Here is a 24,012-nt window from a genome sequence, read left to right as displayed (position 1 = left end):
TGAAGCTTCTGTTAGCACCGGTGTGGAAAAAATGTGAACAGAAAAGATACCTGTAATTTCCCCCCTGCTGCTAGCTTAATGACAGCTTGGCGGGGGGTGTTGTTTAGACCAATAAAACTACATGAAGGGAAGGGTTAACTTGCCCACCCTGCCCCCAGCTCCACTTCTGTGATCAACGCCAAAGCTTCCTGCATCTGCTTTAACATTCATTTTTAATAAGTTGGGAGATCGGATTCCAGATCTCCTATGTTATAACCTGTTTCAGCCTTTTAGAATCATGTGCTGTTGTGATGTGCTTTGCTTTTTTCCATGGCAGATTTGCAGATTTAAAAACCAAAAGCAGCGATTGTTTGCTTTCTGTTTTGAAGACATTTTGGATACTATATGAAGGATAAGCGTTAAGGATATTTTCAAAGAGGGTTTTTACAATGTCAGATGTGATGACTCAGTGACCCTAGTCCACAGTCTGTGCTGATCCTTACTCATTCTAATAGCAGACAGGGTCAAGCTATATCATCGCTAGTGGGAGATGGTTTTATTATTCTATTTTTATATGAAAAGTGGCTGAATTCAAAATGAGCACGTGTTGTGCAAACTGTTCTGCTATCTTTATTTTTCCTTCCAGTTTAGCACTCCAGAGATACCATCTGGACAATAACACCTGCCTATTGGATTGTCTCTTTCTAACCTAGTCTTTAGATTTCTTCTTTCATTTTGGGCTTTAAATTGAACGCCTGAGTCGTTGAAATTGCTGAAGTCAAATTCATATAGCGTTTTGGGGATTGGGGGGAACACAAGGCTTCCAAAAGCACAGAGCCCACACATGGGAGAGGAGCAGGATTGCACCCATGCTCTGGTGAGCAACCTGGCTGCTGAATTCTGCACCAGCAGCCTTTATCTTTGCTCTTCAAGTTGCACAACTTGAAGCTGCATCTTCTTTGACCTCTCTGGTGAGAAGAGTACTTGTGTTTGTCCTCACTTTATGTCTGTGGTAGAAGGGACCTTCTCTGTTAAGGCATTTCTGTCACTAGGCGTTCAGCCTAAAAACAAAAAGGAAAGTACTTCTGAATATTTCAAATATAAAGTGTAGCTGCCATAGCAGTAAGGTAGTGAATTTATTTTACTCCGGTTGCAAGTTGTATGTTGAAGTATTGCTAGCTTCAAAACTGTTAAATGCTGACTAATTAAAAGGGGCAGAACTCTTTGTCTCACTTCTTTTTCTCCCTCTGAAAATGTTATCTTAACTCGTGCTAATGAAAACCTCTCTCTCCTGTCATTTTTCATTCAGCTGATGCAATCCCTGGGGTGGAAAGATGGCAATCTCGCCTCTGGAACTTAGCAACCAAATTTATTGAAGCTAGGAATTCTGGAACTCTGCCAAGTCCACAGCTACTGAATCAGAAAGAAAAAGCTGAAGCCAAGCGGATCTGGGAGCAGAAGAACAGCACTGTGTCTGAGGTTAGAAAGAATTCTGGCTATTCTAAAAATGATGGAGTCATTTTTGTTTTTAGTGATGTTTTGTCCGTTGTCACACTAAACTTTAACAATATAATGTTATTTTTATTTTAATAGAATATAGAGGGGAGTGTTATAACCCCCCAACCCACTCACCCTCGTTACCGTTAAATGGATAGTGGTAATATGTAAGTTTGGACCCGTCACACCAAGAAGCAGGGGAAATCATGCCAAAGTCACACTTTGGTTTGCCATCTTGATTCAAAATGGCGACCTTCATGCCAGGTTTGGTGACAGTATCTCAAGAGGCAACCAAACCTATACGCCCAAATGGGTAAAGTCACAGCAAAATGATGTGTCAGTCTACCATCTTGATTCAAAATAGCGGGCGGCATCCAAACATCAACAAAAAGTGCTGTCCCCACCTCAGAAACCTTTGTGCCGAATTTGGCAACAATCTCTTAAGAGGCAGCTGACCCCATAGAAAACAAACAAATGGACAGACAGACAATTCACTTTCCAAGATATATAGTAGATTAGCCTTCTGATTACTTTTCTCTACTGCTTTTAAAACTCCCTCCTTTTTAAGCTGGGGAAAGTAAATGTGACTCCATAATGGCATTTGACAATGATCCCCGCTCCCCAGATGTGAAAAAGCTAGAAGTGTTATAAAGCAATATAGAGGAATTGTCTCTCTGCGTTTATAAAGACTAAGTTGTTGCTCTGCAGGTAATAATAGCAATGTTACGCTCTATAAATTCCATAAGTGCTTCCATTTCTTCTGTTTTGTGTGGCACATCTTGAAGCACCGATAAAGAAAGCAAGAACAGTTTCTAAAATGCTGCTGGATGGTGATAATCCTTATCCCACTGCACAGCCAGGCACACTTAGATCTACCATACATCATCTTTATTTTAAAAGCAGAAGATAAACATCTAGCAGTAACTTCCTTGGAAGCCTACTCAGTGTTAATTATTTGAGACAATTTCCAGAGGGGTTTGTTTTCTTCACCAGAAACAGATTCTTGTGGCACCTTAAAGACCAACAAATTTATTGTGGCATAAACTTTCACAAACTAATGTTGACATAGGCTTTCATAAACTACAGTCCACTTAGATTATGTCATAATGAATTTGATAGACCCTAAGGTGCCACAAGAGACTGTTTGAGAAAAGGCACAGCCATTCTGCCTCTTCCAGCACCTACTGGAGAACAAATGATTTAATAAGGCACAATGTTTTCACATTTATCACATTCAGGTTTCACTTCTACATCTTCCTCTGGCCTGCGCATGTTATGCCAGACCCCACTCAAAAGGAAATCATTTGGTCTAGATACCTGTGGCTATGGCATGGTCTCCTACCAGTGTGTGAAAAATAAAAGGGTGCCATACAATATAGGTTTTGATAGCATAACATTGGATCTTGGCTGTATGGGCGAGACGAAACCATCAAGTAGAGATCTGATTCTGGAGGATGACAACAGTTCTGAACTACACTAGAGTTTGATAATTACTGGTTTGATAAACTGAGTAAGGATTTTTCAGTGGTGAATCCTGAGGAGATGAATGAACATAATCATCATTAATAATAATAATAATAATAATAATAATAATAATAATAATATTATTTATACCCCACCCATCTGGCTGGGTTTACTCAGCCACTCTGGGTGGCTCCCAACAGAATATTAAAAACACAATAAAACATCAAACATTAAAAACTTCCCTAAACAGGTCTGCCTTCAGGTGTCTTCTAAAAGTCAGGTAGTTGTTTATTTCCTTCACATCTGATGGAAGGGCATTCCACAGGGCGGGTGCCACTACTGAGAAGGCCCTCTGCCTGGTTCCATGTAACCTCACTTCTCGCAGTGAGGGAACCACCAGAAGGCCTTTGGTGCTGGACCTCAGTGTCCAGGCTGAACGATGGGGGTGGAGACGCTCCTTCAGGTATACTGGGCCCAGGCCGAGGCCATTTAGGGCTTGAAATGTCAGCACCAACACTTTGAATTGTGCTTGGAAATGTACTGGGAGCCAGGGTAGGTCTTTCAGGACCAGTGTTATATGGTCCCAGTGGTCTCTCCTAGTCAGCAGTCTAGCTGCCGCATTCTGGATTAGTTGCAGTTTCTGGGTAACCTTCAAAGGTAGCCCCACGTAGAGCACATTGCAATAGTCCAAGCGGGAGATAACCAGAGCTTGCACCACTCTGGCAAGACAGTCTGCGGGCAGGTAGGGTCTCAGCCTGCATACCAGATGGAGCAAGTAAACAGCTGCCCTGGACACAGAATTGACTTGCGCCTCAGTGGACAGCTGTAAGTCCAAAATGACTCCCAGGCTGCGCAACTGGTCCTTCAGGGGCACAGTTACACCATTCAGGACCAAGGAGTCCTCCAAACCAGCCCGCCCCCTGTCCTCCCAAAACAGTACCTCTGTCTTGTCAGGATTCAACCTATGAAGCCTATCAAAGATGTGTTTTCAGTCAGTTTGTGGTTGAAGCCTCATGATCGTTTATGCCTATGTGCATAAAGTATTGTACCTATACTTTGTACCTATAATAATATATAATTTATCTACAATAATATATATTTTACACAAAATTGTACTTGAGGCCAGTATGTAATCGGGAATCTTCTTATGAAGCAAGTCTTTCCAGGGAGGCACAAGTAGTTGTTTTTGACTGTCCAAATCCATGTTTGTGAATGTTTTGCCAGGATTCAAAGAACTAATTCAGGTTTGCCCAGATTTCTTTAGAGAATTTTTCTATAGAAATTTGTCTTGAGAAATATTCAAGCTTATTTAAAATAAAAATGGTATAGCTCAAGCTGCTTTTGAAACCTCCCTCCACTTCAGAATTATTTTGCACATTTGCTAGTATGGGACTAATCCTAGTCTTACAATATAGGTATTTTCATAATAGTCGTTCATCTATGGAGATTTTAGGATGAAGGACAGATTATAAATACTTTTAATCAATAAGTATGAATATACTAATGTCTATAACAGTACTATTATGACTTTCATACAGATTGTCTGTCAAGATAAAAAGGTAAAGGGACCCCTGACCATTAGGTCCATTCGCGGCCGACTCTGGGGTTGCGGCGCTCATCTCGCTTTATTGGCCGAGGGAGCTGGCATACAGCTTCCGGGTCATGTGGCCAGCATGACTAAGCCGCTTCTGGCGAACCAGAACAGTGCACGGAAACGGCGTTTACCTTCCCGCTGGAGCGGTACCTATTTATCTACTTGCACTTTGACGTGCTTTCGAACTGCTAAGTGGGCAGGAGCAGGGACCGAGCAACGGGAGCTCACCCTGTCACGGGGATTTGAACCGCCGACCTTCTGATCGGCAAGTCCTAGACTCTGTGGTTTAACCCACAGCGCCACCCGCGCCTGTCAAGATAGTTCTATACAATTCATGCACGTCCCGCTATCAGATTGCTTGTTATCCGAACACAAAGGATTATCCCCAAACCTTGCTCCACAAAGGGTTGACTCAGATACCCAAACAGCTGGGGTTTGCCCATTTCCTTACTTGTTTCTGTTGTGCTGGTCGACAGCAGCTGTTTTAAGGCAGAAACCATTGGTAGGAGAGAGACTGGACACAACAATTTTTCTTGTAGGGCTCTTGCGGATTGGCTGCAGCAGTTTCAAGCAGAAAGCATGGAGAGAGGAAGCATGGATGAGAAATGTTCCCATGGGAAATAATAGAAATCATCAGCTCATTATGTGAATGTTTGCCTAATGACCCATTTCTTGAGAACTCATTGTGTTCTGATAGTGGGACCTGCGTGTATATAGAACCAGTTCTGTAATTAAAAATGGACAGAAGGACTAGTCGGGATTAAAAATGTGTTGGATCAATAAATTTCTGTTTTGACTACCCCATTGCATTTCTACTTCCAGCGTTTATGTAGCACCCTGTTCGTTTCAGTAAAGGGATGCCTAGACATTGTTTAAATAAGCAAGAATTGCAGAGCTGTAGTAAATTGAATTAACCAAAGAGAGAACATTTTTCTTTTGTGCAATTAGGTAACCGAATTCTTCCAGGATGATTTCTCATTTCATACCGCAATTGCTCGACTGATGGGCCTCAGTAACACTTTGTCAGTGAGTATACCATGTAAATTATCATATTTTAATAACTTATTTTACGGTACTGATGTGCACTACTGATCCATGCTTAGCAGCAAGGGTGCAGCTGGTGGTTTAAATGTTCTAAAAGCTTTTGATTTTTGCATTTCCCTAAGATCATTTTTATCCATAGTGCATTTTCCCCTGTTGTTTTGGAATGTTTGAAATTCTCCTTTTTAGAATTGCTAAAATATGGCATTCCCAGTATCATGAAGACCAGTAATAATTTATCTAATATCTAACAAATCTTCATCCTTTTTAATATTGTAAATTAGAACATAATTTACAATATTTCCCCCTACCTTGGAAAATATTTTTTTTGTTTTACCTTTTGAAGAAAATTGAAATTTAACTGAGCTAAGACAGCTGTTGACTATATCACCTGGCAAAGATTGTGCATGTTGAAACTGAAACTACAGTTGCCTTGGGTCTAATGTAATAACAAGGCCTTTCTCTATAGGCCATGTGTTCACACTCTTAACAGATTGGTGGGTACAGAATAAAACCTAAGAGCATTTAAGTAGTGTGATAGCACAGTTTTTAATCTGCATTTGAGAATATCGACTATCACACCCACCTGAAACCAGGAAGTAGGAAAGCTAAGATTAGAACAAGCCCAAGAAGGTTTACTTCATCAGAAAGCAGTGAAATCTGTTCTTATTTCACTTTTGAAATGATCCTTTTGCAGTAACTGTAGTAGACACACACAGTGTTACTTAAAGGAGTCTGATGATGAATGCTTCTGATAGATCTGTAGGCAGCTGTCAAACAAGTTGTTGGTGTGATAGGATTCCTAGAAGGAATGTCAACCTCCCAACGAGGCTTTTCATGGGATGAGGGCTTGCTGTGCGGTTAGGTGGGAGATTATGTGCATTTAATAAATGGATTTTATTTCTTAATTGTTGCACACAACCTGCATACCTCCTCTGAAGCTAACAAATTGAGAACATCACATTTTCCATGTACATGTACGGCACCATATTATGCCCCTGGGGAAAACGTGCCTCTTCAGCCAATCAGAACCTCTTTTGCTATTCTGATTATTGAGTGGAATACAGTTGCAGAGTATCAGAGACACCTCTTGTTTTCATGTTAATTACAAGCAAGACAACTGTCTATTCCAGTCACTCTTTGAACTTTTTAATTGTATTTATTTAGAACTGGAAAGCACAGCAGGATACATCTAACCACAAACATCTGATTGATTGATTGATTGATTGATTGATTGATTGATTAGTTTATATACAGCCCTTCATCCAAAGATCTCAAGATGGTTTACAGCATAAGATGTGAAATAAAACTACAAAGTACATAATAAAAATGAGAACAAAAACAAAACAAACACATAATTGCACCCACAAGTAGCAAGCAAATCTATTGCCCTGCAGCAATGCCTTTTTTCCCTTTCTGTGCATTCTTTAGAGTGGGCTAGTGTATCTTCAAATCCCGACTTGGCCACTCACTGGTTGACCTGGGGCCGCTCAGTGTCTCTTAAGCTATCCTATCTTACAGAATTATTGTAATGACATGGGTGGCGCTGTGGGTTAAACCACAGAGCCTAGGGCTTGCCGATCAGAAAGTCGGTGGTTCGAATCCCCGCAGCGGGGTGAGCTCCCGTTTCTCGGTCCCAGCTTCTGCCAACCTAGCAGTTCAAAAGCACGTCAAAGTGCAAGTAGATAAATAGGTACCACTCCGGTGGGAGGGTAAACGGTGTTTCCATGCACTGCTCTGGTTCGCCAGAAGTGGCTTAGTCATGCTGGCCACATGACTCGGAAGCTGTACGCCGGCTCCCTCGGCCAATAAAGCGAGACGAGCGCTGCAACCCTAGAGTCGGCCACGACTGGACCTAATGGTCAGGGGTCCCTTTACCTTTACCTTTAAAAAGGGGGAACCTCAAGCTTCTTTGAGCAAAGGCGAGATATAAATGTAATAAAGAAATAATGCCCAACAACTAACATTTGTTTTCCATTGCCAAAAGAAATGGTGACCCTTGGAAAACTCCCTCTCCTACAGCTCTGCATCTGTTTTTTTTAAGGCTAACCCTGTAGCTTTATCTAGGGGGGGAAGAGCTGGAATACTGACAAAGAGTCCAAGCAAAGCACAGACCCAGCCAGAGTTATCCATCTTGCCTAGCTTATCTCTCGCATTTACAAACGGAATTATGAATTTATTTAGTACTACAGCCGTGAATTCCAGTTTCCAATGTACTTTTTGAGGCTCTAATCCTATAAGCTGATCTTGATAAGCATTCTCTGGCATCCGTACAGAATCCCAAGGGCTTGCTTTTGCTGAATGCTTAGCAGTATCCATTAACTTTTCTGAATTTTCTGTATGCGTGTGCGTTGTGCAGATAGCTCTCTTTCTCCATGGTTTTGCTGGCAGAAAGATTACGGCTGTCTTTAACATCTTACTGTGAAAAGGAAATACTGTTTTTCAAGGCACAACTCTTAATTCACCCCCCCCCCTTTTTACTTTCATACTGTCATTTTTCTTCCTGAGTAGCTGCTTTATGAAGTGTTTACATTTTACAATCCATTCTTCTCCCTCCCTTTATTTCTTTTCCTGCAGCAAGCCTCACAGCCAGTTGTTCTTCACAGTGCAGAATTTGAAGATGCTTTGGCAACTCTTTTTGTCATGCTTGCCCCCATGGCCCCCCACATAAGTTCAGAGATCTGGAAAGGTAACTTGCCCAGTTGTGAGCTTGTTTGTTTGCATTCGTGACTTAAACAATTTGATTGTGCCTGAATGAAACTGTTTGGGGTTAGAGGCAACTAATATCTGTTAATAATTGTTACAGGGGTCATTTTTAGCCTTTCTGACATAAGGATGCTGTTTACAGTATGAAATTGTTTTAAAATAAATAAAAGATAGTGTTTGCATATACAGTGGTACCTCAGGTTAAGTACTTAATTCGTTCCGGAGGTTCGTACTTAACCTGAAACAGTTCTTAACCTGAAGCACCGGTTTAGCTAATTGGGCCTCCTGCTGCTGCCACGCCGCCGGAGCCCGATTTCTGTTCTCATCCTGAAGCAAAGTTCTTAACCTGAAGCACTGTTTCTGGGTTAGCAGAGTGTGTAACCTGAAGCGTATGTAACCTGAAGCGTATGTAACCTGAGGTACCACTGTACTACTGTGGGGGGGGGGCGCAGGCACTCTCTGTGCCGCTTCTCACAATGCAAAGCAGAGGTGTCTGTCCAGGAAGTCGGGTTGCACAGAGACGCTGGGCATTGGAAGGATGTTGAGAGCATTCCAGAGCATAGCAAAGGCAGCTTTCGGGAGCATTTGCTCTCGGGCGCAGAGGAGGCCAAGAGAAAATGAGGATCATGAGGGGTAGGGGTGCCAACTTGAATAAAATAGGGGTGGAGCCAGGTAAGCCACACCCCACATAAACGATCACAAGACGCCATGCCCGGGCACCATTTGAATGGCCATGCCCATAGACTTGGGAGCGGCCCCTTCAAATATTTCATGGGGGGCCCCAAGAGACCTCATCCCTTAGGAGTTGGTTTCTGTGATGAGGGAGGGAAGAGGAAGTGTTAGAGAGAAAAGAGAGCACAAAGGGAGTATTTGAGGTGGAGTGTCAGGGAACTGCCATCAGCTCAGAGGCGAGAGGTGGAAGGGCAGTTGTGTTATAGGGAACCTCTGAAAATCTTGTGAAGCAGTTCCTCCTCCGGCGAGGAGGAAAGCCCCACCTCCAGTGGAGAGGAGATGCAGGGACCAGGGGATGCTAGGGAGAGCCTCAACACCGAGCCTGAGCAAACTGGAGGGGAGGGAAGTACCCCTTTGCCAGCACCCATTCTGCGCAGTAGTCTTCGGTGCAGGGAGGGAAGGAAAAGGCTGGGGGTGACGTGACTTTTATGCTGGGGGAGGTACAAAGACTGACACTCCCAGATTCTGCTAGCGATTGAGCCAGACATGAACTTACGATGCTCTTCACTTCACCAAGAATAAAGCCTGGAAAAGGAAGGTCGGAGTCTTGCCTGTTTGCTCACAAGCAACCACACCAGCACCTGACATGGAGGAAAGGAAAGCAAAGGAGCGAAAAGTGGTCTGAGACTGCTTACCATCAGTGGTGGGCCAGTAAAAGAGGGAAAGGAAAGATGGAATGGGCAGGGATGCTGAATCGTAAAAAGCAGGAGGCTGTCCAGAGATGAAAAGAGGGGTAACAAAACCCTTAGTTGGGCCCTCAATAGAAGGTCCTTTACAAAGAAAGGACCACCTAGGGTTCTGGGATCTTAGGTAGGGGAACGTTGACAATCAGATTTCATAGAGTGGTTCTTGAACAAAAAGCAACACTGAAGCATCCATAAAATTAATACCGCCGCATAAACTAAACCAACAAATAAACAGGAAATAATAATAATAAGAAGAATTTATTATTTATACCCCGCCCATCTGGCTGGGTTTCCCCAGCCACTCTGGGCAGCTTCCAACAGAACACTAAAATACAATAACCTATTAAACATTAAAAGCTTCCCTAAACAGGGCTGCCTTCAGATGTCTTCTTAAAGTTTGGTAGTTATTTTTCTCTTTGACATCTGATGGGAGGGCGTTCCACAGGGCAGGTGCCAGTACCGAGAAGGCCCTCTGCCTGGTTCCCTGTAACTTGGCTTCTTGTAGCTAGGGAGCCGCCAGAAGGCCCTTGGCGCTGGACCTCAGTGTCAGGGCAGAACGATGGAGGTGGAGACGCTCCTTCAGGTATACTGGACCGAGGCCGTTTAGAGGTCAGCACAAAGGTTAAACAAAACCCACATAAGAACCAGAACAGAAAAGAGCTAAATTCTGAACCTTTGTCAGTAAGGGTCTTTGTCACAGTAAAAACTGTTGTTGGTGCTTTAAAGACTGGCACACTAGTTTGGCCTCCGCTTTCATTGAATGCTCACTTTATCGGAGTGTGGGTTGTGGTCTGCAGAACTTTGACACAGTAAATGTGTTAGTCTTTAAGGACTTTAGATTCTGTTGTTGTTGCTGCTGCCGATGCTGCTACAGACTAATGCAGTTATCCGTCTGGGTACTGCAGCTGCAAAAGTTCTTGCAAAACCCACTTTCCCCCCTTCTTTTGGACATCTCGACCCACCCTTCCCCTTCTCCAGTAGCTCTTTCACATCCGTATTGACTTGGTCAAGTCATTTAATGTAATGTGAAAGCTCTGTTTTGCTGCCCCTTTGACTTCTCAACGTCCCTTCAGGGATAGGGAGGTAGACCAAAATAAGTAAAAGAAAATAATGAAGTAGCTGTACAGGAAATCTTGTCCGGGGGGGGAGCCTAAGAATAAAATATCTTCCTCCTTAAAACTCGGTGGCATAAATACTTTGCCTTCCGCATCAGGTAGAGAATTTCTTGCTGCATGTCAAGCACCCTCCTGGTGCACAGCCTCAATTTGTTCTGTCTTCCAGGAGTAGATGAAAAAACTGTCTCAGTTCATGTCTTCTACTTTTCTGGGTTGTGAGAACCGCTAATGTCCCACCCCAGCAGCTCCTTGTCTATGTGATGGGCATGGTGAGCATCTAAAACTCTGCGCTTAAGAGGGGTCCTAAGCACACATGGACCTATTTAATTGGAAGATCCTGCCACATTCATACACACACCCATTCCATGATTAAAATGGGGGTTATTCCCCATTTGTTGTCATCAGCCATTGTTGTCATCTTTGCTCATCACAAAATACCGTATTTTTCGCTGTATAAGACGCACCCGACCATAAGGCGCACCTAGTTTTAGAAGAGGAGAACAAGAAAAAAAATATTCTCTCCCTCTCTGCACAGCACCTCTCCAGCAAAACAGCAGGAGAAATGGAGCCCCTTACATTTCTCCTCCCGCTTCGCTGAAGGGGCGCTGCGCAGCTTTCCCTCTGCGCAGCGCCTCTTCAGCACTCTTCAGGCAGCTATCCTTGAAGCCAGGAGCGCTCTGGAGGCTTTGCGTTGCTTTCGTTGAAGCCATGGAGCCTGCATTCGCTCCATTAGACGCACACACATTTCCCCTTACTTTTTAGGAGGGGAAAAGTGTGTCTTATAGAGCAAAAAATATGGTACATTTTTTATTGTCCAGCTAGCCCAAGCTATTAAAAGAGAAATCTTAAAAGAGAAATCTCAAATGTATTTTTTTGTGATGAGCAACGATTACCCGTGACGCTAGCGAGACCACCTTAGAGAGGGGATTGTTTTGTTTGTATTTTACGCCACCCATCGTTTTTCTCCTTCCTCTCGTACATCTCCATCACTAATCTTAATGTAGCTTCTTTATTTGGGGGCCCTGGTTTTGACTGTATATTTCGAACAACCCACAGATCTTGTATGCTCTGGCAGTGCAGACGCAGGGGGGAAACGGGCTGAATTCGCTCGATATTCTCTTTATTTAAATATCTCGACCACCCTTCATCCAAGGATCACAGGACGATTTACAGCATAAAAACACAAAAATACACGCCATCGTGACCAACACAAACAATACCCTCTCCCCAGTTTAAAAGGCCATAGATGGCTTAAATAGCCAAAGGAGTTAACTGGTAGTTTCTGTGCCCCCCGCGCCCATGAGGTAAATGAACCCACCAATCTTGGTCTTCTTCTTGTTCAAGAGTCAGGGCACAAAGGGAGGGGAGATGGCAGGTGTTAAGCAGCGATGCTGCAGGCTGGCTTTGCCTTTAAGGTAGCTGGGCACTTCTCGACATCTTTATAATTGTATTTATTCAGTGGGGGTTTTTCTACTTGAATCTCATTGGTTGTTGAAAGATTTTATTGTTTAGTCGTTTAGTCATGTCCGACTCTTCGTGACCCCATGGACTAGAGCACGCCAGGTACTTCTGTCTTCCACTGCCTCCCACAGTTTGGTAAAACTCATGCTGGTAGCTTCGAGAACACTGTCCAACCATCTCGTCCTCTGTCGTCTCCTTCTCCTTGTGCCCTCCATCTTTCCCAACATCAGGGTCTTTTCCAGGGAGTCTTCTCTTCTCATGAGGTGGCCAAAGTATTGGAGCCTCAGCTCCAGGATCTGTCCTTCCAGTGAGCACTCAGAGCTGATTTCCTTCAGAATGGATAGGTTTGATCTTCTTGCAGTCCATGGGACTCTCAAGAGTCTCCTCCAGCACCATAAATCAAAAGCATCAATTATTCGGTGATCAGCCTTCTTTATGGTCCAGCTCTCACTTCCATACATCACTACAGGGAAAACCATAGCTTTTACTATACTGACCTTTGTTGGCAAGGTGATGTCTCTACTTTTGTTGAAAGATAGGGTAGTGTTTTTGGGGTTTTTTTATTTAAAAAAATGCTACTGTGCTGCCTTAAGAAAGAGGGAGCTGCCATATACGGAATCAGCCCATTGGTCCATCTGTCTCAGTATCGCCTATGCTGATTGGCAGCGGTTTTCCAGGGCTTAAGGCAGGGAGTCTCCCTCATCCCTACCTGGACATGCAGGTGACAGATAACCTGGGATGTTCTTCACACAAAGCAGATGCTGTTCCACTGAGCTGACCTTTCCTCTGCCATGTCCTTCGGAGTGGTTTGTGCCTTTGAATGACACATGCCAGTCAAGCAGCTTACCAGTTAGGAATACCTATCTTTTAATGCAAGAGGGCAGAGGCTTAGGTCTGTCTAGCAGTTCTCGTTCCATAGTAGGAAATACTGATCACTGGATTTTGGATTTTTTTAAAAAAAAAAAAATCTGCTGGCTGAGAGAAATAGCAAACAGGAAAGCATACACTGGCATTTATCCAATCTCATATTAAGTTCTTTGAACTGCCCTCAAGATAAATGACTTTTTTGTCTTCCCAGGATTTTGTGGCAGGGAAGTGTTTACTGCATAATTCTTACATGCCCAGCACATCAGTAAGGAGGGGGCTATGGGAGTGCAGGCTTGTACATTATGTTTCGTACTTATTTACCCTGTGTTCCACTTGGCTGAATTATTTCCTAAGTGCTATAATAACCTTTGAGGACTTATTTCATGTTACCTTTGTGTCTTGCTCTGTTCTAGTAGCCTGCCTTGAGCTAACAGATTTTAGTGCCCCTTGTTATCCCTATGTTACTAGGAGCTTCAAATCATATTTCAAAAAGCAGCCAAGCATAGCTTCTGCATAAAAAAGAATATTTTAGTTATCTGTGATCAGCAGGCTTAATATATGGGCAGATTCCCTCCTCTGCTAGGAAGAAGGAAATTCTTCAAGATAAGCCTTTCTTTTCATTTTCTGGTCATGGTATGCATCAGAAGAGCTTATGTAAACCCATTATTGAATTTTCCCAGAGTCCTGCTCTTACCTACCATAATACAGGGTTTAAGGCATTGTTGCTGGCATTTAAAACCCTAAGCCACGAGGGTAAAGCATACCTTTCAGACCACCTCCCCCAGTACAATCAAATCTTTCCTGAAATCTTAATTTTTAATTCTCCATTTTTTACATGGCTCAGTTTTGTTTGTGATAGTTTGTTTTGGTTTTAATCTTGTTCTTATCTAATTTTTAGAAATCTTACTGAATGTCACTGTCACATTTTTATTTTTACAGTCGGACCTTGGAATCTGTTCTGTAAGTCCATTCAACTTCCAAAACCAAATCACGGCTTCTGATTGGCTGCAGGAAGCTCCTACAGCCAATCAGAAGCCACAGAAGCCCCGTCGGACGTTCAGGTTCCAAAAGAACGTTCACAAACTGGAACAGTCACTTTCAGGTTCACAGCGTTTGGGAGCCAAAACGTCTGAGTTCCAAGGTGTTCAACAACCAAGATACGACTGTATTTCAATTGTTTAGAGGTTTTGTAATATTAAGCAACATTAAATAAATACATGGTTTTCAGCTAAAAGAACTATGCAACAGTTTTCTTAGTGATACTGAAGCTTTTCAAGGAGGTTGACCATTTTGTTCAAGCTGTAACTATACCATTGTTCAATTTAGTTGTTGAAAAGTACTTGTAACCCTCACAGCAAAATAGTTTGATTTCTTTCTAGGAATGAAATCCACTTCAACCAGTGAACACTAAGAGAGGTTTAGAGTGTCCTAATATTTCATATTTTGCGGAGTCCAAGTGTTCTCTGATAATCTACCTCAGCAATGTTTTCTCGTTTGCTCTTCGTGTCTCCTTTTAAATTCAGAGTCCTCCACTTGCCCACGTGTCATCCCTTCTGCATATGCACTGCCAAAACATGTCACTCAGCCTTTTACTGCTGGCCAGAGTTCACCAGACTGATAACTTGGCAATTTGCAAATGTGAACAGGATGAGGAAACCGTGTTTCCTTCCTGGAACCTTGCATCTGAGTAACATTCAGACACCACATATAAGATACATGACTGTTTGCGAAATAAAATATTTTTTCTATCCAGATAAGGATGTAAGATTACTGGATCTGGAAGGCTTTATGTTATGCTAGGAGTCCCATCAAGAAAAGTTACTTTGCTAAAGATACATTAACAAGAGTGAAGTTAAGATTTTCCTATTTGTTTTGTGTCGGTTGTTTTGCCTGACCAGTTTTCACAGTCCTCCCACATGTGGGCACAACAAATGAAGGGCATTAGAAGTACTCTGCCGAGAATATATGTGTCATGTATATATCCCATATAAGTGATCTACCTGCTTTAAGTTCACGCTTATTTTGCAGGGTTGTGGGGCTCTGCTTGTTGTTGTTTAGTCGTGTCCGACTCTTCGTGACCCCATGGACCAGAGCACGCCAGGCACTCCTGTCTTCCACTGCCTCCCGCAGTTTGGTCAAACTCATGCTGGTATCTTTGAGAACACTGTCCAACCATCTCGTCCTCTGTCATCCCCTTCTCCTTGTGCCCTCCATCTTTCCCAACATCAGGGTCTTTTCCAGGGAGTCTTCTCTTCTCATGAGGTAGCCAAAGAATGGGAGCCTCAGCTTCAGGATCTGTCCTTCCAGTGAGCACTCAGGGCTGATTTCCTTAAGAATGGATAGGTTTGATCTTGCAGTCCATGGGACTCTCAAGAGTCTCCTCCAGCACCATAATTCAAAAGCATCAATTCTTCAGCGATCAGCCTTCCTTATGGTCCAGCTCTCACTTCCATACATCACTACTGGGAAAACCATGGCTTTAACTATATGGACCTTTGTTGGCAAGGTGATGTCTCTACTTTTTAAGATGCTGTCTAGGTTTATCATTGCTTTTCTCCCAAGAAGCAGGAGTCTTTTAATTTCGTGGCTGCTGTCACCATCTGCATGATCATGGAGCCCAAGAAAGTAAAATCTCTCACTGCCTCCATTTCTTCCCCTTCTATTTGCCAGAAGGTGATGGGACCAGTGGCCATGATCTTCGTTTTTTTGATGTTGAGCTTCAGACCATATTTTGCGTTCTTTGCCTAAATAATAAAGAAAGTTCCTTCTGTGCACACTATCCTGTTTTGCTGTGTTTGATGGTCATTCTTGTTCTTTCTAGATGGTGTAAAAGCCCCTCCATATGATTTTTGGCCTTGGATTAAGTTGGTCAGAAAACTAGTTTAATTATCTGAATTCCCCCCACCCTCAAAGAATATATTCTGTGGAGTTCAGTCGTTGATATTGTCTTTCACATTGTGAAGTTATCGAGTTCCTGGAACAGAACCCAACGTTTCAGCTATATCTAGGTATCTGGATGGAGATTTTGGAATCTGGAAACTTTTAAAATATTTTTAAGCAGTTTGACAAGTAATTCCTAATTCTGTAAAATCTTTCTTTCTGATGGTTTCAGCCAGCATAGACAATCTGTGGCCTTGCAGATCTTGTTACACTACAAATCCCATTACCCTGAACTATTGGTCATACTGGCTGGGATTGAGGGGGAAACAACATCTGGAGGGCTGCATTTTGCCCATCCCTGGTTTAAACAGATGGAACTGCTTTTGGATCATAAACAGTTCTCTCCTATACAGATCTACTTCAAAGTAAGCTCTCAAACACTCCCAGACATGTGTACAGTGGTACCTCAGGTTAAGTACTTAATTCGTTCCAGAGGTCCGTTCTTAACCTGAAACTGTTCTTAACCTGAAGCACCACTTTAGCTAATGGGGCCTCCTGCTGCCGCCACGCTGACAGAGCACGATTTCTGTTCTCATCCTAAAGCAAAGTTCTTAACCTGAAGCACTATTTCTGGGTTAGTGGAGTCTGTAACCTGAAGTGTATGTAACCCGAGGTGCCACTGTACAGTCAAACCTTGGTTCTTGAACGGCTCTGTTTTGGAACATTTTGTTTACTGAATGCCGAAAACCCGGAAGTAAATGTTCCGGTTTTCGAACGTTCCTCAGAACTTGAACATCTGACGCAGCTTCCGCTTGGGTGCGATAAGCTCTCATCGGTTGTCGAATGTTTCGGAAGTTGAACGGTCTTTCGGAACGGATTACGTTCAACAACCAAGGTTTGATTTTATAGAATTGTGACTTTTTTATAATTACGTTCAACAACCAAGGTTTGATTTTATAGGATTGTGACTTTTTTATAATGTTTATGAATATAGGAAGTAATGAAAACTCAATTCACCTTGGAGCTACGGATGGTAACGATGGCTTCTATTTGGGTTCCAAAAGTGAGAATTGGCACAGGAAAGCAAATAAGCTAAATAAACAGAAACTTCCAAGTTTTGAAAACTACTTTGTTTTAGCTTTCCTAAGTGGCATCATTTCACAATTTTGTACAGTATGCCTTCAGTTAGCAATTTCTCATCAACAAATCTCAAGGCTGCAGTGTTGCTGTTGTCCCAGAGTTCTCCTCCTGTAAGGCTGTTGTTTTTTAATGTTACATATCTGGATTCGCCATGTCACTGATCTCTTATTTTTTTCAGAAAGGTGAGAGATGGAGGGTTTGTTATGTTGTGAGAAATCCCAGTTGAACAGAAAAATAAGGAGTGGCCTATAATTGCATGTTTTCTGCTTTCCCATCTAACATGTGATGTCTAGGAAAGAACTGAGCTCATTTACAAATGGAAAAGTCCTAACCAGAAAGGGCCAGCAAGAAAAATGAATCACTGTTCAAGCAGCTTATTACTTTCCTTTACACTTTGAAAAGTTTCACGCATGCACTTGCGATTGAGACTGCTTAATTTTGCCACCTGACTAAGTACATTGTTGGAAAACTACTCCACACAAAGAAGACCACGTGTTGTGGCTGCACAGAGAACTTGTTTCTAATGAATATTATCAAGTTTTTGTTTTGATTTGTTGCACACTGCCTTGGTTGAGTTACAAAAAAAAGTGGTTTAAAATATTCAAGTGGTTAAAATAAAATTGGCTGCCACAAAAAAAATATATTCTATGTCAGGCTAAGGACTCTGTGTCCAAAACCATTTCTGTGATTTACAAAAAGCTGTGTATCTAGCTTTTTATCCAACAGACGGGTCATGAGCCAGCTAACATTAGGTAGTTCATTTCAGCAGGACAGAAGATTAGCATGTATCTAACTTTGACTGGATAATGCACTATATTTTGAAAGTATTATAGTTTTCTTTTGTTATCATAACAATCTCTTGCAGCGCAGTCCTGTAAATAGTTCCTCGGAATACAGTCCCATTATGTTTGGGGCTCACTCCCAAAAATATTTGTTATGCAGCCTCAATTAAGCTTTAATGAGTAGATATATTTGTCATGTTCCTTGTGAGCTGTGGCTTATAGGGGGGTGGTTTTGTTCTGTTTTTATGGTATCATGTACCATAATGTACTGAGACCTGCTGGTATAGGGCATATATAAATTCAATAAATAAGTTTTTTAATGTGGTGTAAGTCGCCTGGAGACAAACTTCACATGACAAGCAGCTAACAAGTCTAATAAGATGATGATGATGATGATGATGATTATTATTATATCTCCTGTCCCATCTGTTAAAGCCCTTTAAGAATAGCATAGGACAATTTTTCTCATCTTCCCTTAACCTATTGCTTGAATTTCAGACAGCAGAGCTATTTTGCTTTCTTTGGTTTGTGATGCGCAATCTGGTACACATTCAGCTTACAGGATGTCGGCTGTCCTGTGCTAAAGCAAACTCCCAACGGTTCTGCTCTGGGCAGTGCTTAAACGGAGCAAGCAAACTGCGAAAACAAATTTCGTTTCGTTTTAAGTACAAGCAATCCATTGATGTTGTGTTTCAGGCTTGTCTCACGCTCAAAACAAACTTTGCACTCATCATCTCTGGCACATGGATGTATTGCAGCAGTCCTGGCCTACGGTGGACCCAAAGTCTGAACAGCTGCCAGAAATAGTGCAAGTCTCCGTTCTGGTAAGAACATGTACTCTTCCTTTGGTTGTGATTGTAAGATTTGTAAATTTTCTTGCATCACCTATCAGGGGGAAGGTTGTATGTTGGGGAGGTTAATTTTGCTGCTGTTAAAGCCCAGCAGATTGTCTTCGAAATAAACTCAGCAATGGCAAAAGCGTAGGTTTCAAATGAACAGAAGCCCTCATCTCAATCCCGCCTCCCCAGTTGGTTCAGTTAGTGATTACTCTTGTGTTTTCTACTTGGAAAGTCATAGCTTGCAGCCTTAATACAGAGTCAGGGGTAGCTGGCATGGAAGGACTGCAGCGTGTAACCACCCCTGACAGCAGGATTTCTGCAACTTACTAGGACCATGTGAGGACTGGGCAGTAGCAAGGAAATACCAGTGCAGAATTGGCTCCGCCGGTGTGCTGACATCACCCCAATCTTGCCTGTTCCTGCACCAAACCGTTAACCAGTAGTGATGTCGCTGTCAAAGGACCAACACTCCTCCTTGATGTCAGCCACTCCTAATCAGAACGTTGGTCCACCTGGTTTAGTATTACCTGCCCTCACTGGCAATGGCTCTCCAGGGTTCCAGGCAGAAATCTCTCCCAGCCATATCTGGAGAGCTATTTCCAGCTTGGTTTGTGTGCAGAGAGTTTGTGTAACACCACTGCACTCTAGTCCGTCCTTTTAGCAGCTCTAGATCTAGTTGATGTGACCTCGGGAGTAGAAGTGGCCCATATCCAGGATGGGATTCAGAGACATGGGGTGGGAGTTGGGCCGTGCCAAGGGACTGTGTGGAAACAAGAGGACCTGGTTGGGCCTGGGACGTTCCCCCACTGGTATAAAACCCTACAGAGAAGTCTAAGCACGGTCTGACATGAAAATAATTAGAGCAGAACTACATGACACAGAGCTGCTGCTACAAATGGCATTCCTCAGCCAAGTTTCCCCCTCCCCCCAAAAGGCATAGATTCTGCTTATACTGTGTTCCGATACCTGGTCCTGTGTTTACCTGCTCACATCGCACACCTTTGTTGCCACTGTTTGGGGCAGGAAAGTGACCTGCTTGGTCATAGGTAAAGGTAAAGGGACCCCTGACCATTAGGTCCAGTCGTGACTGACTCTGGGGTTGCGGTGCTCATCTTGCCCGGCCGAGGGAGCCGGCGTACAGCTTCCGGGTCATGTGGCCAGCATGACTAAGCCGCTTCTGGCAAACCAGAGCAGCGCACGGAAACGCTGTTTACCTTCCCGCCGGAGCAGTACCTATTTAACTACTCACACTTTGACGTGCTTTCGAACTGCTAGGTTGGCAGGAGCAGGGACTGAGAAACGGGAGCTCACCCTGTTGCGGGGATTCGAACCGCTGACCTTCTGATCGGCAAGTCCTAGGCTCTGTGGTTTAACGCACAGCGCCACCCGCGTCCCGCTTGGTCATGTAGAGGCACATTATTTTTGCGGGGGGTGGGGCAGACACTGGGTTGTCATTTGCGGCGGTAGTTTCATGTATACAAATCAAGATCAGCAGGTGAAATAATATCTTGTTCCAGATTTTGCATTTACAAAGCTGCACAAGTGTACTGACATTCTAAGTCCCACCTTGACATTTGTGTCAATACCTCGGGCTAATGCCATGCTGCTTACCCATACAGTTTTAGTTCTGTCGGTGTTGATATCACACTCTGTTGTTCCATTTGTGACTGTCAAAGGATCAGCATGAAACAGGTCACTTCTCCCTTGCTTTCTGTGCTGTAGACATAATGAAATAAATATCTGATTTTCTGTTGTGCCAGGCGTTATTGCCATGTTTCGTCAGTTGCAGGGCATCATATCATTTGGCACTGCATTTTTTTAAAACTGGTGCTTCCTTGGTGGCACATTAATAGCCTGGAATTGAAAAATTGGATGCAACCTGTATTCTAGGGCGCACTCTTGTTCACAGATTTTATGCCATTTAGATTTCATCTCCCCACGTCCAACCTTCTCACTTTTCTGTAACATCTTTTTTCTAAGAACTTTTCTGTTTTCCCTATAACGCCTTCACTCAGGTTGGCCCTGTCTGTATTGAAGCTGGTACTTTTAACTTGTCTGGAAAATACATTGATAATGTACAACAGGAAAAGTTGGGGTTTGATCTTGTTTAAAAACTAACCAGTGTCTACTTAGTGACTGATTCCTATGTCAAATTGAATCATTGTTAAACCCTAGTTAACTTTAATTGAAATAGGTAGTGTTCCAGTGCAGACTGCCGAAATACAGTGGTACCTCGCAAGACGAATGCCTCGCAAGACGAAAAACGCGCAAGACGAAAGAGTTTTCAGTTTTTTTGAGTCGTTCCACAAGACGGATTTCCCTATGGGCTTGCTTCGCAAGACGAAACGTCTTGCGAGTTCTTGCGAGTTTGTTTCCTTTTTCTTAAAGCCGCTAAGCCGTTAATAGCCGCTAATAGCCGTGCTTCGCAAGACGAAAAAACCGCAAGACGAAGAGACTCGCGGAACGGATTAATTTCGTCTTGCGAGGCAGCACTGTAGTGGACACTCCACTCCTCCCCAATCCTGTGACTTCCAGGAAACAAGCAGGTTTACTGCTTGTGGTTTATCTGGAGAGAGACAAGGCACAAACTTAGGTTTTCATGACACAACAAACCCAAACCATGGTTTGTTTTGCAGCAGAACTGCGGGAGGAGTGTAGCCCACATAATTTCATCTGCATGCACTAGCATGCTACTCCTTCATATGAAGCCATAGTTATTCTAATGAGGCATGTGAACCAAGCTGGCTTCTCATTACTACTAATATAGTTCATTCGGGAGAGTTCTATAATCTGAGGGTCGTAGATTCAAGCCCCATATTGTTCAAAAGATTCCTGTATTGCAGAGAGTTGGACTAGATGACCCTCATGGTGCCGCCCAACTCTGTGATTCTGTTCTATGATTCATTTATTCTATAAGACTGACCTTTTACGCATTACTTATTCTTAAAACCAGACCCAACTGGATTGGCTAAATTAGCCCAGGGCTATACATGTGACTTGCTGATCAGAAGGTCGGCGGTTCGAATCCCCGCGACGGGGTGAGCTCGCATTGTTCGGTCCCTGCTCCTGCCAACCTAGCATTTTGAAAGCACGCCAGTACAAGTAGATAAATAAGTACCACTCCGGCGGGAAGGTAAATGGTGTTTCCGTGCGCTGCTCTGGTTTGCCAGAAGCAGCTTAGTCATGCTGGCCACATGACCTGGAAGCTGTACGCCGGCTCCCTCGGCCAATAAAGCGAGATGAGCGCCGCAACCCCAGAGTCGGTCACGACTGGACCTAATGGTCAGGGGCCCCTTTACCTTTATACATGTGATAGCATACAGTAACAAAAAGGCAGACTGACGCAAGGTAACAGAAGTCTAATGATTGGATTGAAAGTTCTAAATAATACCTGAATTATTTATCTAGCGGATAGTGGTAAATGGACAAGAAACCTGAGGGCCCATTTGTAGACATCTCCTTTTAGTTCTCATCTCTGTCTCCTTTTCCCCTTTCCAGATCAACAACAAACCCTGTGGAAAAGTTGGTGTACCTCAACAAGTATCCCGAGACGCAGAAGTAGTTCGTGAACTGGTTGTTCAAAGTAAGCTGGGGACTGAATATCTCCAAGGACGCACCATTAAAAAGTTCATATTGTCTCCTAGAACTGCGCTTGTCAACTTCCTTATCCAGGAATAGCTGGTAGCCGTATTTTCTTAAAACGGCCTGTTTATCACTTTCCATTCAAGTGGGGGAAAAAGGAACTCGACCATATTCTCCAACCAAGATGCTGCAGAGGGCAGAAAAATTAAAGCGCTGAGTGATAAAGAAGCAAAAGCTAACTTGTATATAATCAGTGAACACGAGCACTTCTGCAAATATTTCTTTGGAAATCATGTACAAAAGCTGGCTTTCGTTTTTATCACTGTTGCTAAATACGAGCGAAAGTGTTGCTGTGAGTATTTGGTGAAGGGATAAGCTGTAATGCAGTAAAATGCATCCTTCTTACTCTTGTTTCCCTGTGCAGAAGGGGAAGGGGGAGGGGGTGTTCTTTTAATAATAATAATAATGAAATATATTTTCAGTGTATTGTTACTGAAAGTAATGTACACTGCTGTAATCCATCATCTCTTTCACTGATCCTAGTGATAACCATTCAGCTTGGTTAATCAGTCTCAGCATTCATAATAAAATGTGTTTTCTACTTTATTGTTTATTCGAGTACATCTTTGCTATATTTTCCACCAATTCCCACAGAGTTCACTAGCATAAAACAAGCTAATGAAAATTAATTCTAGGCAAAAAAAACCCCCACAACTCCTCTGTTTAAATTATTGTCTCCATATTTCAAAACAGCATGCTGGTAATAGATCAAGTCCAAGTATTGCAGTCTTGCCAAGGGATATCCATACATGCCGGTTTTGGTCTTTTGTTCAGCTCTGATTCTCACACAGATTTAGATGTTTGGCTAGAATGGAAGTTGTTATCTTGTCTGTGCACTTTAAAAAGTGGAAATAAAAAACGCGGTGCCTTTCAGATATGGAGAGTCAGTGATGTACTTCCATAGCATGTATAGCTGTTCTCTTGAACCAGTTCAGCCACTTGGTTTAGTACAGTAAGTCCGTTGTTCTAGATATTGGAAATTTCTGTAACAAAAAGGAACAGGTTTCCTGGTTTCACTTCTTTGCCATCTCAGTTCACAGAGCTTAGTGTACAATCTTATTGGCAAACCACGAGTCACAAGTCAGCTCTCTGTCTTGACAATTTGGAAATCAACCCAATAATGTATGGCCAATATTTCTAAGCCTTTAATCCATGGAACTCTAAAGGGCAAACACTACAAGTAGATATTGTTTCTTGTGGTGGCGGGTGGCAATTAGAGCTATCAAAACCAGATTCTCACAGTGGCTGAATTTAAACAGCTGTCTACCTTGAACAGCATTTCAGAAGCTCCAGGAAACACAGCCTAGTGTGTAGCCAAACATTGCCTGGCCGCTGTCGTGCCACAAACTTCAATATATTTACCGACCTGAGCATGTGTAAATAACCTTTTTGCATTTTGTATTATTGTCAGGAGTTACCTCAGCCTTCGAAATCTCTGGTCCAATTCCGTCTTGAGCATGGCTCTCAAAGAATTATCTTTGGTTTATTGACATTTTCATTTTAATGAAGATTGGCTTACTGTATTTTTCGCTCCATAAGACGCACTTTTTTCCTCCTAAAAAGTAAGGGGAAATGTGTGCGTTTTAT

General features: G+C 42.9%; 1 protein-coding gene and 1 long non-coding RNA gene across 2 annotated transcripts in view; both read left to right on the top strand.

The window, feature by feature from the left end:
* Nucleotides 1-22,971, top strand: part of LARS2 (leucyl-tRNA synthetase 2, mitochondrial) — a 65,002-nt gene extending 42,031 nt beyond the window's left edge. The window contains exons 17-21 of the mRNA XM_079947213.1: nucleotides 1,289-1,458; nucleotides 5,483-5,560; nucleotides 8,153-8,264; nucleotides 18,641-18,768; nucleotides 22,282-22,971. Coding sequence (XP_079803339.1) covers nucleotides 1,289-1,458; nucleotides 5,483-5,560; nucleotides 8,153-8,264; nucleotides 18,641-18,768; nucleotides 22,282-22,461 — 668 coding nt within the window. The 3' untranslated portion in view covers nucleotides 22,462-22,971. The remainder of the gene's footprint in view (nucleotides 1-1,288; nucleotides 1,459-5,482; nucleotides 5,561-8,152; nucleotides 8,265-18,640; nucleotides 18,769-22,281) is intronic.
* LOC307199580 lies at nucleotides 16,803-17,801 on the top strand. Its single transcript, XR_013832080.1, has 2 exons — nucleotides 16,803-16,917; nucleotides 16,969-17,801. It is a non-coding gene; the product is annotated as an uncharacterized lncRNA (long non-coding RNA).
* Nucleotides 22,972-24,012: the final 1,041 nt, after the last annotated feature.

Source organism: Podarcis cretensis (assembly GCF_951804945.1).
Source record: "Podarcis cretensis genome assembly, chromosome: 12".
NCBI classification, from domain to species: domain Eukaryota; kingdom Metazoa; phylum Chordata; class Lepidosauria; order Squamata; family Lacertidae; genus Podarcis; species Podarcis cretensis.
This window is presented reverse-complemented; position numbering and strand designations above follow the sequence as displayed.